Consider the following 15214-nt stretch of genomic DNA (forward strand, 5'->3'; position numbering starts at 1 on the left):
AATAGTCAGTGTTTGACACAAAACCATATTACAGGCAGGGTTCTCTTGCCCAAGTTGATCACCAGCTACCGGCAACCTGGACTGACTACCTCAATATGCGCCAGGAGATCCGAGACCCACAGGTGCATCAAGAATTGCAACACGATCTGGTGGAGCACCTATGGAGGCTCAAGGGCGATGCCGGAATGACGTGTGATGAAATATGAGTTTTTATTCGTTGAACTATATAATCTGTATTTAACTATTTGTTGAACTATTTGATTTATATTGATTTTTTGTGATGAACTATGGAGGCAAAAACATGCCGAAACACGCCGAACCACGCCGGACTATGTGATGAACTAATTGATTTCTATTTGTTGAATTATTTATGAGAGAATTCACGCCGAACTGCGCCGAATATGGGCCGATTCACGCAGATATCGGGCCGTTTTTGGACAAAATTGAGCCGGATAATGGACCGAAATCGGCGCCTGGGAGCGGCGGCTGTGTGCCCAACCGCCCCCAGAGCTGAGTTTGCCGCCGGCTCGCCCACAGGCGGCGATTTTTATGTCTCTAGACACGCTGCTCTTAGGAAGCAGTGCTCAAGCATCTCGGTTCGAATCCGAGTGGAGATAGGTTAGTTACGTTTATATATGAAAAATCGAGATCTAGTGACATAACGCAAGGTCTTCCAAAAGTAGAACAAATCTTTGAAGCGCTTTCAATTGATTCATTATCCCCGAATCTCGAAAGGAGAATTGAGGATTGGACTGGGGGCCAACGGCTGGAGATGCTCTTAGCGTCTTTGATTGTATTGTGTTCAAAAAAGTTCGAAAAAAAACTGTTATGCGCACAATGAGTTTTTTTTTTCTCCTTTTTGAGGGGATGTGCGCACGATGAGTCTAGTCTGCACGACCATTGCACGATGGCCATGTAGCTTTCAGTTGTCACGCAACTTGAGGCTTGATCGCATTGTCGTCCAAAAATCGTGTGTATAATGTCGTGTGCATAGTACTGTAGCCCCCCACCCCACGCCAGCACTGCCGCCCTGCCCGGCGCCGCCGCCGAGCGCGCGCTGAGCTGCGAATCCTCCTCTCTATTCGACATTTCCTCTGACGCCGCCACCTCCCTGCCCCAATGCACCGCCTCTCATCTACTTCGCGACTTCCCATCTCCTCCACGGCATCTTCCCCGCCTCGCTGGTGGCCTTCAGCGCTTGCCCGACGAGTTATCCCACTCCTGGCGGCTCCAAATCCACCAGCCCGTCGTGTTTCCCGGTGTGTTTTCTTGTTCTGATGCTAAAATTTGCGCCTTTACCTGGCTGGTATAGCTTTTTTTAAAGGAGTTTGGCATAGTTTTAGATGCGGATTATGGCCAACTATTCAGTTTCTATTTACCCTTCTTATGTATATGTACTCCCTCCGTCCAAAAAAAAAAAAACTTGTCCCAAGCTTATCTCTTAAATCGATGTATCCAGATACTACATACATCCATTTGAGGGACAATCTTTTTCGTATGGAGGGAGTAGCAATCACGATTTTAGTCCTTACCGATGATACAATCCTATTTATGCCCGATGCTGAGATTGGATTTCTATGCTATTTTGGTGATAGATTTCCTCATGGATCTCAGAACCTGGCCACCGTCAGGCGAGTACAAGGCGATGAGTCTGGTAAACCATATAGACGACTGCCCATCTCGATCGCTCAAATGATGAAAAACATCAAGACTGACAATTCAAAAAAAATGAAAAATATTGGGACGAGGGGCACTGCCTCGGTGGTTATAGATGAAGATGGGAGGAAAAGTGATAAAGATGCTTTTAGGACAACCTCAGAGGTTATGGATGACAAAAGTGATACATGGGGCCAAAATGTGAACTTACCTGGTTCTGAGGAAGACCAAAGTAGCGCAGCCAAGAATCACATTACTGGAATCGCTGTCAGTGAGGATGAAGGACTCAGTGATGATGAAGGATTTAGTGTGAACGGTATACTTGCAAAAAGCAGACACCGTGATGGTTCTATATACAGGGGTATTGATTTATTTCATTGGAAAAAAGAGTATCGTATTGCAGACCGTAATGAGAGTAAGTGACCAATATATCTTTCCTATTTTTATTTTTATTGTTAGAGATATGGTTAGTTTCTTAATCAGTGGTACATCTTTCCATATCCTGCAGCTGTACAGATTTGATATTGATCATATAGATTACTTTTACAGAGACAATGCTAGCTGTTTGAGACACTCCGCCGAAACTTCCTCGCCTTGCACTCTTTCAGTTATGAGATTACATAGATGCCCAATTTCCCATGTGAGGCTGAATAAATTAATGCATTCTCCCTAAATTTTGCTTACATATCAAACCGTGCAACAATATATACAAACGGCATAGTATGCAGGAAAATGACAGTTCTAACTTCAAATAACAGTATAAATATGTACAGTCACACTAAAGGACAGACCCAGTGCATAGAAGCTCCCACACAAGGTGGGGTCTGGGGAGGGATTATAGGAACCTAGTTACCCCTGCAAAGTGCAATGCAGAGAGGCTGGTTCGAACCCAGGACCTCTTGGCACAAGTGGGGAGGACTTCACCACTGCGCCAGGCCTGCCCTCATGTACAGTCACACTGCTGCAGTTAATTAGGTTTAAAGCCTCTATACATGCAGCCTCAAGCTACCAATAATACAAAGGGTTTCAAGTCCTCATACAGTTCACATACTATACATAACCTGAAGGACTGCTAGTTGTGAAAGGAGCCAACCAAACCTTCAATGCCCCTGTTTAGCACGAGGTTTGGGTTGCACTTCCCCAAATTTGTACTGTCCCCCAATATATTTATCACTTCCTAGCTAGCAAAGTTTTAGTTTTCTTCTCACTGGTTGATAACAATCAGGGGTGGAGCCAGGATGAAAACTGAGAGGGGGCAAAGATATGTAGGAACTTCTTTTGCCAGAAATGGTTGTAGGAACTAATGGCTAGGTCATTTACGGAAACTAACAAGACGACTACACAAGCATGAGTGAAGCAAAATCATATATTTCCTTATAATATAATTTCATCACACACATAATTATGATAAGTTCATCGCCAAAGTAAAAGTGAACTAACCATTTTAAGATACAGTGACTTGAGAAATAGCAATATGTTAAACATTACAAACTACAAGAAAAGAGGATGTTAAAATCTACGGAGAATGTAAACATTGATAAATAAAGAAGTAAGCTTGAGTGCATTACCTCCTTCCGTTTCATCCCACGTCGATTTTTTGCATGGAAGGGTTTAACTACCACCTCATTAGGGGTGTTATCCTACATTTCCTTTTCTACGAAGCAAATTAGGCCACAGCTCAAAAAGTCATCACCATTTTGTTACATAAAGCATTCTTCACAAACTTTATAGCTGAGAAGCATCTATGCTCAGTGTTATTTTTTTTCTGTAAGCAACTGACAAGCTTTTCAAGGCGATGTTTTCTTTTGGTGTTCCTAAAGAACTTCTCGAGGGAGTGGAGTTCGGAGTAAAAAGAACATATCCACTTAGTAGATTGAGAAGGAAAAATTCTAATAGGTCCATGTAATCCTCAAATGGCATTTTTTACCTTCTGAATATTTTGTTATTTGTTTACTGTATTAATTCGAGTTATAAACTTACACTATAACTTTACTTTTTATGAAGCTCGGTTGGAGCCAATGACATTATCAGATCCTGCTGCAAATTGCAATGTTCACGATGGAACTTGTACTAGACATTTTGCTCGTAGCATGCTACAAATTTACTCATTAGAGTTGACTAAAATTTCTGTGGATGGCTTAGTAGAATTGTATGGATATGTAGCAGTGCGGGATGATCTGGATCCGTTGCTTAATTATGTTGTCAATATTAGCAGGGATGATCCCATCATCGTGGAGCAGGTATATATCTATACTTATCTGCAATAATTTCTAGGAAGAAGTCTACCCTAACACCCCATACTATCGAGGTTTATCTGCGTAACTAGGTGTTTGCCCGTTAAGAAAAATCTTCACTACCATTTAAATCACACCTTGGGGCAGTTTTGGAGGCAGTTTCACCTACGTGGCTTGTTAGGTGGATGCTGCCACGTGGGCAAAACCACCCCAGAGAATAGATTTAGCCGGTATGGAATATTTCAGGGGTAGATACCAGATTTTGTACTTGTGTTTTAAATAGAGGAACCTTGATATTTGATGGGGTTAAGCAAACTTGTTCCTTATTTTAAGCTATATTATTCATTTCATAGTATAAGGTTAAACTTATCACATGAATATAACATATGAGATCAGAGCAGTTACATTCTCTCGATGGCGTACTATAAGCCTGGTCGGATGGAGTATCATTAATGAATCTATCAGTACAAGTCATTTTCTTTTGTCTTCTCATTACACACATGCTTATGTACAATTGTGTATATTTGGGGGTTTGAAACAAAGTCAAATAAATCAGGGGGGGCAATTTTCCCTATCACCATATGCAGCTCATAACTGTCTCGTTTGAAATGTGACAAATATCTTGGTTATCAATTATTAAAAACTCCTTTGAAGGAAATTTTGTTACAAGTGAAACATCGTGTCAGAAGTATTTAGCTTTAGGTATTTCTCACTTTTCTCTATAAAGAGCTACTAAATATAATCATTTTGTAGGGTTCTCTCATCAACATGATTGGCCCCAAACGAGGGATAGATATGGCAGATCATGCTCTACTTGAATATGACATGAAGATCAAGTCAGCTGGACAAGAAAAAGATGACCTACAGCTGATTGATGGTGCATCATTCATAGGCCCCTTAGGCTCATGGGATCGGCCGTACACATTTCACATTGCTGGTGATTGTGGCTCAGTTGACATAACTTTGTCACGTCTTTTAGAAGCAGTTGAGGCGACCATAGAGGTTCTCGTATTGGAAGTGAAAAGCTGTTTCAGTTTGTCCGTCGGATGTTTCGCCAGTGGGTTTAATGCAGAAATCCGGCTCTTTGATGGCACCATCGCTGATTCACAAGGCCTAAAGAGGTCGGTGGTTGCTGTAATGGACAATTCTTTTATAGATTTGAAGTTCAAGGTAGGCGCACTGTCATCCAGTTCCGACCAACATTGCTGTTCCTTCAAGGTGAAAATGCATGGGCATGATATTGAAGAAATAAAGACTGATTTTGCATTAATCTTAGTGAAGGTGATTTGGTCGACCTTGCCTAGGGGCTTTTCCGGTTAAGGTTTGTCCGGCCATGTGTCTGATGGGCTGGCTCGTGACTAACTTGTGGAGTGTAATAATCAAAACTATTCTGGCAAGTCTTTGCATACTCAGTCCAGAGGCCATAGTTTGCTTATTATCAAAACACCACACCACAAGCTAGTGCTATGGTTGGGTCCTTCTGGTGGCGAGACGTCTGTTCATTGATGCATTCTTTCCGTGGAATTTTGGTCTGCTCTCCTCATAATTGTCTATCAGTGTTGTTTTGGAAAGATAACTGGTGTGACCCTCTAATGGCCCATAAATTCTCACGCCTGTTTTCACATGCAATTAGTCCTTATGTTTCGTTGGCCGAGCTCTTGGGTTCAAGGGATTTGCGTGAACCTGCGGTGAACTTTGCTATTCGCCTATTCCTCTCTCAGAGCAAGTTTTTGTTGAACTGCAAGAACTGGAGGTGCTTCTCCTGGAGCTCAATATGGATCAGGAGGCTCGTTCTGGTCAGGACCCCAGGGACGGGTATACTGCAGCTGGCATCTACAAAGCTCATGTTTGCCGGTCTGGAGTGTCCATCTATTTTCAAGAAAATATGGAAACGCAAGTGCATGCCAAAACTGAAGGTGTTTATTTGGCTGTTGTTGGTTGATCGACTCAATACCCACGACATGTTGGATAGAAGACACTGACACATGGATTCGGGATTAAATTGTCCTTTGTGTGCAAGCAACAGCAGAGAGACCAGAGAGCACCTTTTCTTCAACTGTGCATTTGCTCGCCGCTCCTGGAGGCAGGTTGGCATAAATTGGACCCAAAATCATGATGTGGCTGCCATGTTCCGCTCGGCTAAACAATCTTTTACTGGCCCTTGTTTCTTTGAGGTGGCAACTTGTGTTCTGTGGAATGTGCGGAAACAACGCAACGCTTATATATTTCAGCATCAGACCCCTTCTTTGGCTACTTGGCGTGTGCTGTTTAAGAGAGATATCGGTCTCATTGGTCATAGGGTTAAGCCCCATCTTCAAGCTCTCTGCTTTCTGCTTGGTTGACTACTCCCTCCGTTCCTAAATGTAAGTCTTTGTAGAGATTTCACTAAATGGACTACATACAGAGCAAAATGAATGAATCCACACTTAAAATGCATCTATATACATCCGTATGTAGTTCATAGTGAAATCTCTACAAAGACTTATATTTAGGAATGGAGGGAGTACTTCGCACTAGTTTGGCCCTTTTGGGCTTGTAACCTCCCCTGTACAGCATGGTCTCATAACCTTTATAACTTTGTAAATTTGTATCTCTTTTAATAGAAAATATCTTAGGGGATTCCCCTACTGTTTCAGGTCAAAATAACAATAATGGTACATAAATGCAGTTCATCACTGCATTGTGAGTGTGAACTGAACAAAAAAATTGCTGAAGCTTTAACCTCCAACCTGATGCTGGTAACATTATCTTTTTCCAAGAGCTGAATGATCAGTGTCAATTGCACTCTACGGACGATGTTCGCTGGTGATTCGTGAAGCTGCTGAGAAAAACAACTCATGATAGAAGAATGATGGGCAAGTTCAGACATTTTATTAATCATCATCAGCTCAAAAATCTTTACCTGCAATTGAACTGACTGCCTGCCACCTCCTTGCTAACTGCCCTTTCTCCATTGTTGTTTGGCGTTTGGTCCTTCTCAGAGCTGGCCTACTAGAAACAATCCAGCTAACAGCAAAATGACGCTGATAGTTCTGTCTGTTCCCGGCACTGGAATCTGAAGCCTTCGTGAATCTAGCTAAGAACAAAGTGTCACATATGCGCTCAAGTTCAGAGGTTGATGCCACCTCCCATTGATGAAGCTAAACAAGATTTATCCTAGTGCATGAACCTCTCCTTTTGGGTGGCATGTCAGGACTAAACAATGAAGCAGAGGGGATTAGCATATAATGCAAACTTATTTTTCAATGTTAATGACTAAACTTTGAAGCAGAGTACTGAGAATTAGAATTTGTGCAATCTTAATTTTCAGTGTCAAACTATCTTGGCTCTCGGCGGTTGTTATTTAGTTCCTCTACTTGATATATTGTTCATCTTTTGAAACCCAGTTTTCTAAGCCACACCTATCTCTTTCGCAGGAAACCAAACTTGATTCTATTCCAGACCACAAGCTAAGATCGTCCCTCCCTAGAAACCTTGAGAATGTTGGTTTTTGTGCCTTCAATTGGCACTGCCGGAGGCTTATTGTCAGCAGCAAACTCAAATCATCTTTGTACCATCTCCCACACACCACACATTCTCAACCTCCCTCACCGCTCCCTATCTACTACTCCCTCCGTCCCATAATATAAGAACATTTTTTACACTATTTTCCGTCCCATAATATAAGAACATTTTTTACACTAATAGTGTCAAAAAGGTTCTTATATTATGGGACGGAGGGAGTATATCAGTAAGCTCCCTACGGGTAAAATGCCTCACAATCAATTAAGGTGTCCAATTGAAATTGGAACACCTGATTTTGACCAAGTCAACAATTTTTCTTAAAGCTCTTATTCAATTCTTTTATCTTCTATCAATGAAAAGATACGCACCTTGCGTATTCGCGAAAAAAATATATTTTTTTATACTATACCCTATGCTTCCTAATTTTTAAGTCCTCGCAATTAATTGAGGTCTTCAGTTTAGAACTTGGTCACCTGATTTTGACCGGGTCAATAATTTCTCAAAGATCTCTCCCATTTGAATATTTTAATTCACAATACTCCCTAATTTTGAAACTCTTTTACTCGATTGGGATATTCAAATTTGAATTTGCTTTACGATTTTGATCGGGCCAATGATTTTTCAAATCAATCAACACCAACCGGCTAGAAAAACATATCACCCCCGTGTACCCTCTTACCACCTAGAAAAAAGAAGCGTCATCATGTGATGATACTATAGAAGCAATATAGTACATGTAGCCACCGACATAGAAATTTACCCACAAAAGTATGAGTTGATTAGCGCATAGCACAAAATCATACCATGAAAGGCCCACCAAATAACCGCATTATAAATAAACATAAAACACACTTCATCATCTTCCCCATCCGCCAAACTAAATATTCCATCAGTTTCAAAGTACAAGGGGTATTAGTTCTTTGAAAAAGTCAAATTTCTTTAACTTTGACCAAGTTTAGAGCCAAAAATATCGACATCCTCAATATTAAGGCAAAACATTATGGAAATTCATTTCATGATGAATCTAATAACACCAATTTGATACTACGAATTTTGATATATTTCTTCATAAATTTGATCACACTTAAAAATGTTGGACTTTTCAAAAAAGTAATACACCTTATATTTTAAAACAAAATAAGTCTTTTCTTTTAAGGATCTCAATAAAACCAACGACGCAACAAAGCACGTCCAATCCTTCTAGTTATCTACCAATGTCTACTCCCCTGCCACTAGAACCTCAAACCTGCCTTCCTAAACGAACCTCAAAAGACATTGCGCTCCCAGACCAGACTCCTCTTTGTTACGCTGAAGATAAACACAAATGCTTCGGCCATGCGGAGGCGAATTTCTAGAGTGAAAAGATTATGATTTATCTCGTCTAGAGCTCCCACTTTCAGACCAACGCTTTACTTGGTCAAACAAACGTCTAGACCTTGTCTTCTTCAGTTTAACTTGAAACTCTGCCTTCCACAACTGGTCCCTAACTTAGTTGAATCACAGTCGCTTCGCATCTGATCCTCTTCCCTTAATAATTACTATTCCCTCTGTAGAGGAATATAAGAGCGTTTAGATCACTAGGAGTGTCTCTGTATTAAAATATAAGCTTTGTTTGTTTTTGTATAAGGCATAAAAACATCTTATATTTTATTACAGAGGGAGTATGATCTTACCTTCATCCCGCGTACCCGCCAATTCCACTTTGTAAACAGTTCTTTTTTTAGAAACTCTTTGTAAACAGCTGGGCCTTTCAACAAACATGCCATCACATTGTTAGCCGTTGCTGAGCTGCGAAGCCCCAACAGCTCGAGCACAACAAAAGAGCAACTAACCCACAAATGCTATATCTCGCTTATAGCCGAACTAGCACCCATCTCGTCTGAAGGCCTCGCGCATATGGGCCGGCCTGTGAGCGCTGTGCTTACGTACAATTTCGTCTGTTTTTTTTCTTTCAGTTTTCTTTTTCTTTCATCGGTCTTCTTCAGTTTTTGTTTTATCAGCATTTATATTCGTTTCTTCCCCAGTTTTTATCAGTTATTTTCTTTTCTGTCTTTCTTTATTTAATATTTATTTATTTTTCGTTTTCCTGGTTTTTTCTTTTCTTTTTAATTCTTTTTGGGTTTCCTTTTTGGTTTTTATAGGTTTTCTTTATTTTCTTTGTCCTTTTTTCGTATACACCAGGAATAGTTTTTATATACACATTTAACATTTTCCAAATATGTGATTAACATCTTTGACAACTTATATTTTTTCCTATCTACTTTTTCATACACAGTGTATATTTTTTTGTCTACACCAGAAACATTTTATATATGCACGTTTAACATTTTGAAAATACATGATTAACATTTTTTAAAAATTTATTTTTAGCTACTTTTTCCATAAACACTGCAATTTGTTTGTATACATCAGGAACATTGAATAAATACATGTTTAACATTTTCCAAATTCATGATTAACATGTCTTAAATCATATATTTGTATGTCTATTTTTTCCATACACATTCTACATTTTTTTATATACATCAGGATCATTTTTCATATACACGTTTAAACATTATCCAAATAGATGGTTAACATTTTTGAAAACTTATATTTGTTGATGTCTACTTTTTTCCGTACACATTGTATGTTTTTTGTATGCATTTTTAATATACCCCAGAAACATTTTTTAATACATACTTCGCATTTTTAAATGCATGATCAACATTATTTTTTTAAGAATAAAAACTTATTTTTTTTGTTTCTATTTTTCTCCATAGGCATTCTACATTTTTTGTATACAGCGGAAACCTGCTTCTACACATATTTAAAAAAAAGTTAATGCATGACTAACATTTCTCAATTTTGTATATAAAGTGATTTTATAATAGACATACTCAAAATATTTTGAAATATAAGCAAATGTAAAAATACAAAACAAAAATGAAGGTAAAAAGGTGAAAAAAAGAAAAAGAAACACCAAAGGCCTGTGTCGGCGGCTGGGCTGTCCCAATCAGGTGGCCGCCTTTGGCGAGACGTCCTACTGTCTCGCGTGAAGCGAGACATAGGCTCACCCCAACTAACTAAGAGTTAACCCTTGCGGGGCTCCTGAAGGGTCGTTTTTGTGGCCTGGGAACGAGCTAGATGGTGCGTCCAACCACCGCCACATGTCACGTGATGGGTGTTCTCCTTGGATTTTTTTTTCGTATGCATTGTCGGGATCTAGGTGTTTTTTTCAGGTTTCACTTGGTTTTTTCTTAGGTTTTGGAGTTTTTTTTTGTGAAACACAGCTGTGCTTCTTCAAAAGGGAAAAAATTATGCTTTCATGAGAAGCATAGATTTGCCTCTCGTGGAAGCATAGATTTTCTTTTGCGAGTAGAAAAGAAAATCTGTGCTTTCACGTGAAGCGCAGATTTGCTTCTTGTAGAAGTACGGACTTGATTCTGCGAGAAGCACAACTGTGGTTCTCGAAAAGGGCCAAAAATTATGCTTCTACGAGAAGCATAGATTGGCTTCTGCGGGAAGCACGGGTGTGCTTCTCGAAAAAAAACATTTGTGCTTTCACGAGAAGCATATATTTGCGTCTTGTGCAAATACAATTGTGCTTCTCAAAAAAGGGAAAAATGTGAAAATCCGCAACCGTACTTCCAGGCTCCATTTTTTCTTTCGTTTTTTGTATTCATTTTTCTCTGCTGCCCTTTTGTTTTTTTGTATGTGTTCATTTTTGCAGTATCTATTTTTTTCCTATTTTTTCCAAGAAGAAAGTTCATTGAAACCTATTAACATGATATCTAGTTTTGAAGATGTTGACACGAAAAATCCAATGATGAAAATGGTTCGGGATTTTTTTTTGCGGGTGAAAAAGAAAAAAATAGTTTGGGATTTGGATGTACAGTTCCTTCCGCAAGAAGCACAACTGTGGTTCTCAAAAATAGAGAAAAAAATTATGTTTCCATAGAAAGCATAGATTTCTTTGGCAAGAAGCACAATCTCAAAAAATATATGTGCTTCCACGAGAAGCACATATCTGCTTCTCATGGAAGTACAAATTTGTGCTTCTCGAAAAAGGAAAAAAGGTGAAAATCCACAACCATGTTTCTAGCTCTATTTTTTCTTTTGTTTTTTGTATTCATTTTTCTCGGCTGCCGGTTTTTTTAGTTTCAATTTTATTTCCTGTTTTTTGGGTAACTTTTTGTGTTTTCCTTTTTTCCAATATATGGCTTTTCTTCTTCTGGTTTTTCCGTGAAAAAAGTTTGTTGAAATTTATTAACATAAGCTCTAGTTTTGAAGATATCGACACTGGAAAGTCAACGATGAAAACAATTCATGATTCAGACGCACAGTTCAACACACAAAACGTTTGAATAAACGAATCTACGAAAAAATGAAACTCCCAGGTTGCGACAAGTGGCGCACATGCAATGCTTTACTTGTTAATGTCTGAGAAGGTAGGGAGTGACCTTTGCAAGGAGTAACCCTTAATTAGTGATTTTGGCACAACAATAAATCTGCTCTATGGTATAATAATACTAAAGATGTAAGCTTGCCCCTTTGGAATTAAACTCCAAACTGGCAATCTCCTACTATATTGAATCAAAGAGTGGAATATTTTTTAATCTCATATATTCATGCATGTTATTTGATTGTATTTCTCTATTTTTATTTTTTAGACACGGTCGATTGGTCCTTCGTCCTGTAAGAGATGCGATGCATCGGGTTTCGACATTGGTGGACTACTTGGATATGTGGTCTATTGATGCAGAGCGTACTTCCATCATCCCCATGGACGCTACACCAACTCATCAAGCACCACGTGGCCCCATGACTAGAGCTCGAGCACGCGCTATTGAAACCTAGGTGAACTCGCTCCGACTTGAGATAGATGGAACTTGGATGCTACCTCTATCAAAATATGCTATGCGTCCTTAGGTACGAAGACCAATGCCACCAAGCAGCTAAGGGACATCCCGAAGAAGGAGGAGAAGCACCCCAAGGCCTCAAGAAAGGAGAAGGAGTCTAAGTGGAGCAAAACAACACCTCCCAGGCGAACACATGCGCACAGCCCCCCGGACCCCGTGTCCATGGGCCTCCCAAGAGGCTACTGTACTAGAGACGCGCACTCCCGTGTGCACGGGCTCCAGACCCCCGTGGACACGGCCTGGGCTGCTGTAGCACCCCGTGCGCACGGGCATGTACGGTGCCCACGGGACCCCGTGCGCACGGGCCTCCCAGGTTTCGGCCGAGGGTGCCCTTTCTTTCCTCTCAAGTTGTCCCCTTTCCCCCTCAACCTATATATTTCGTACCTAAGCTACTTGTTATGGTTAGCAAAGTATATGAGAGATATCTAGAGAGCTTTGCTCCTGCTACCCATCTCTTGAAGATCAAGACCTCTTTGGAGAAGATCCCCAAGTGGATTTCAAGACCTCCTCTTAGGATAAGACTATCATCAAGACCTCACCTCCTTAGGAGTGGGAAGAACTTTACCTAGTGCTTGTTTCCTTGGAGTGTGCTTGTATTCTTGTGGATCTATGTGTTTGCTATTTTAGTGGATGTGTAATTGGGTTTTGTTGGAGTGAATTTCTCTTTGTGGTCTTGGTGTTCATCCCTTTCCCCCCTCCAAGTGTGAAAAGATCCCTCAGGGTTTCACCCTACAACATCTTGGTATCATGAGCCAGGTTGATTCACATATTGGAGTCCCTACCCCCCATATTCTAGCTTGATTTTGTTATTTTCCGTCCTAATCAAAAATCCCCACCAAAAATAGCCCTAAAATTTTTCTTGCAATTTGTTAGAACTTGTGAGATTTGGTTTATTTGATCCACGAATTTGGTGTTTGACAAGTGGATCTACCCTTTACCACCTCCCACCCACCCCACCATCGATTTTGGCCGAAATCTTGAAAACCTCCACGGATCCGAAGGTGTTCTTGTGCTCCCAGAACACCCCGTGCGTACGGGCCATCCGGACCCCGTGCACACGGGCTTCACTTACCCCGTGCGCACGGGCCTTACAGAATGGTCCGGCCACTTCATGTTTTGCCTCTTTTTGACATTTCACCACCACCATTTGTCTTCCGCAATTCTCCTTGTGGGTGTTTGACCTTTTGGGTTGCGGCTACACGTGTCCTAAGGTGTGTCGGCTACTTAGGTGCGACTTGACTTCATCATCACCGCCACTTGTCATCGACTCGGACTCCACATCGACTTCGACCAGTTCATCATCATACTATCGTAAGCAAGGATGATAACCTCGACGACATCCTAACTTCATACTTTGCCTTTACCTTGATAGCCCCGAGCCTCTTTTGTTATTTACCCATTGAGACTAGCGAATTGAGTATTGCCGGGCCACGCTTTTAGTGCACCGTTAGTGTTACGTCTCTACCGTGCATATCGCACTTGTTATCTCATATTCCGGCTCGCATATCAAGCATTGTGACATAGTAAAAGAAAAGAAGCTTTCCTTTACCTAATAATAAAGGACGGAGCCTTTCATAGTTCTTCATTCGTCACCTCTTTATATCCGTTGGTTTTATGTTAATCATATAGATTGACGATTGAGATTTATTTATCTTTATCTAATGTATGATTCCAAATTTTCGTCATTGCGTGTGTTTCTTTTGTACCTCAAACTCCGGTTCTTCGATGCAAAGACTCCCTAGAACGTAGCCTACGCAGACACGTATATTTTTTTGGGCCTGTTCTCTGGATCAATATAAAGCACGCATAGCACACGTCTCCATAATTGATCGACAAGTGAGCGCCAACGTCGATCAGAGGCGACTGCAGGCCGCTGTGGATGTAAGGAGCGCCACGCCATGGAAGTCGTAATCGACGTGGGCAAGCATATGGCAGCGCACACGACCGACCAAGTGCCATGCTTTCCTCGGCGCACGGCGGTGCTAGCACAAGACTGCGGCACGGTTTGTCGAGGGGGTGCGGCGGCAGCGCAAAGAGGCCACGGCCGTTTGTAGAGCCGACGCTAGGAAACTTTCCGTCCGGTGCTCATCCCAGAGCGCTCTGTTCTCTCCCGTGTGGATCAAACACAAGCATGTGGGAGGTGGAGAGCACGTCGAGGATGACGAGAGCGTCGGGACAGCGAGTAGTAGCCATAGAGGGCGTCGGTGAAGTCGAGAACGGAGAGTAGCAATCAGATCGCCGAAAAGAGTCAAAAGTCGAGGCGTGCCGTCAACTGGTGCTGTTGCAGCAGGTTCACGCCCTCCACAGATTTGCAGTTCACTCGAACCACGCCATGTCTGCACCTCGACTGCTTGGATCAGAGGGGAGACCCACGGGGTTGGATCGGCGGGCAGTAGCTGAGGCGCGGTCGTTCTTGCACCTCTGCAGCTGCGGTGTTGTTGTTGTGATCTATTGGCTCGCCCTCTACCTCCTGGAGGCAGTTGCTATAGCAGTTTTACGGTGCGGAATCTCACAATGGCGATCTGAATTCTCGACTGATTTTTTCTTACTCCTGTGTTTTCATACTACTACTCCATAAAAGAGGGAGGCAACAGGCAAAGCTAAAGAGAAAGGTCTGATTTGGGAGTTGTGAGCAAGATTATTAAACCCATTAAGCTACGCGTGAAGGACGGCCAACCAGCTATGCCACGTGGCGCAAGCTGGTTGGCCATGGTGTTTTAAGATATTATTTTTAAATGAAAGTGATGAATTTATTTAAATGTATTTTTCCCTTTTTACATGAAGGTGATCACTTTATGCATTTTTTGAAGTGGAGGGCTACACAAAGTGATGCTCGTTGGTAGGTTGCGTTGATGATTTTTTTTTACTTCTTTTTTTAAATGAAGTTATGGATTTTTTTAATGTTTTTTTAGATGGAGG

At 41.2% G+C, this 15214-nt stretch overlaps 1 protein-coding gene across 3 annotated transcripts; it reads left to right on the forward strand.

Annotated features, from left to right (window-relative positions):
* Window positions 1-946: 946 nt before the first annotated feature.
* Window positions 947-7182, forward strand: LOC123111310 (uncharacterized). 3 transcript variants are annotated; one of them, XR_006454364.1, is made up of 5 exons: window positions 947-1259; window positions 1596-2071; window positions 3661-3896; window positions 4644-6253; window positions 6506-7182. XR_006454364.1 is itself a non-coding variant. In XM_044532074.1 (4 exons), the coding sequence occupies exons 1-4, from the start codon at window positions 1120-1122 to the stop codon at window positions 5208-5210; spliced, it is 1419 nt and encodes a 472-aa protein (XP_044388009.1). In that variant the 5' UTR covers window positions 947-1119; the 3' UTR covers window positions 5211-6499. The 3 variants fall into 3 exon arrangements, 1 of the variants encoding a protein (XP_044388009.1); XR_006454363.1 differs by having other exon boundaries at window positions 6527-7182; XM_044532074.1 differs by lacking the exon at window positions 6506-7182 and having other exon boundaries at window positions 4644-6499.
* Window positions 7183-15214: the final 8032 nt, after the last annotated feature.

Source organism: Triticum aestivum, chromosome 5B, assembly GCF_018294505.1.
Source record: "Triticum aestivum cultivar Chinese Spring chromosome 5B, IWGSC CS RefSeq v2.1, whole genome shotgun sequence".
Classification (NCBI taxonomy): domain Eukaryota; kingdom Viridiplantae; phylum Streptophyta; class Magnoliopsida; order Poales; family Poaceae; genus Triticum; species Triticum aestivum.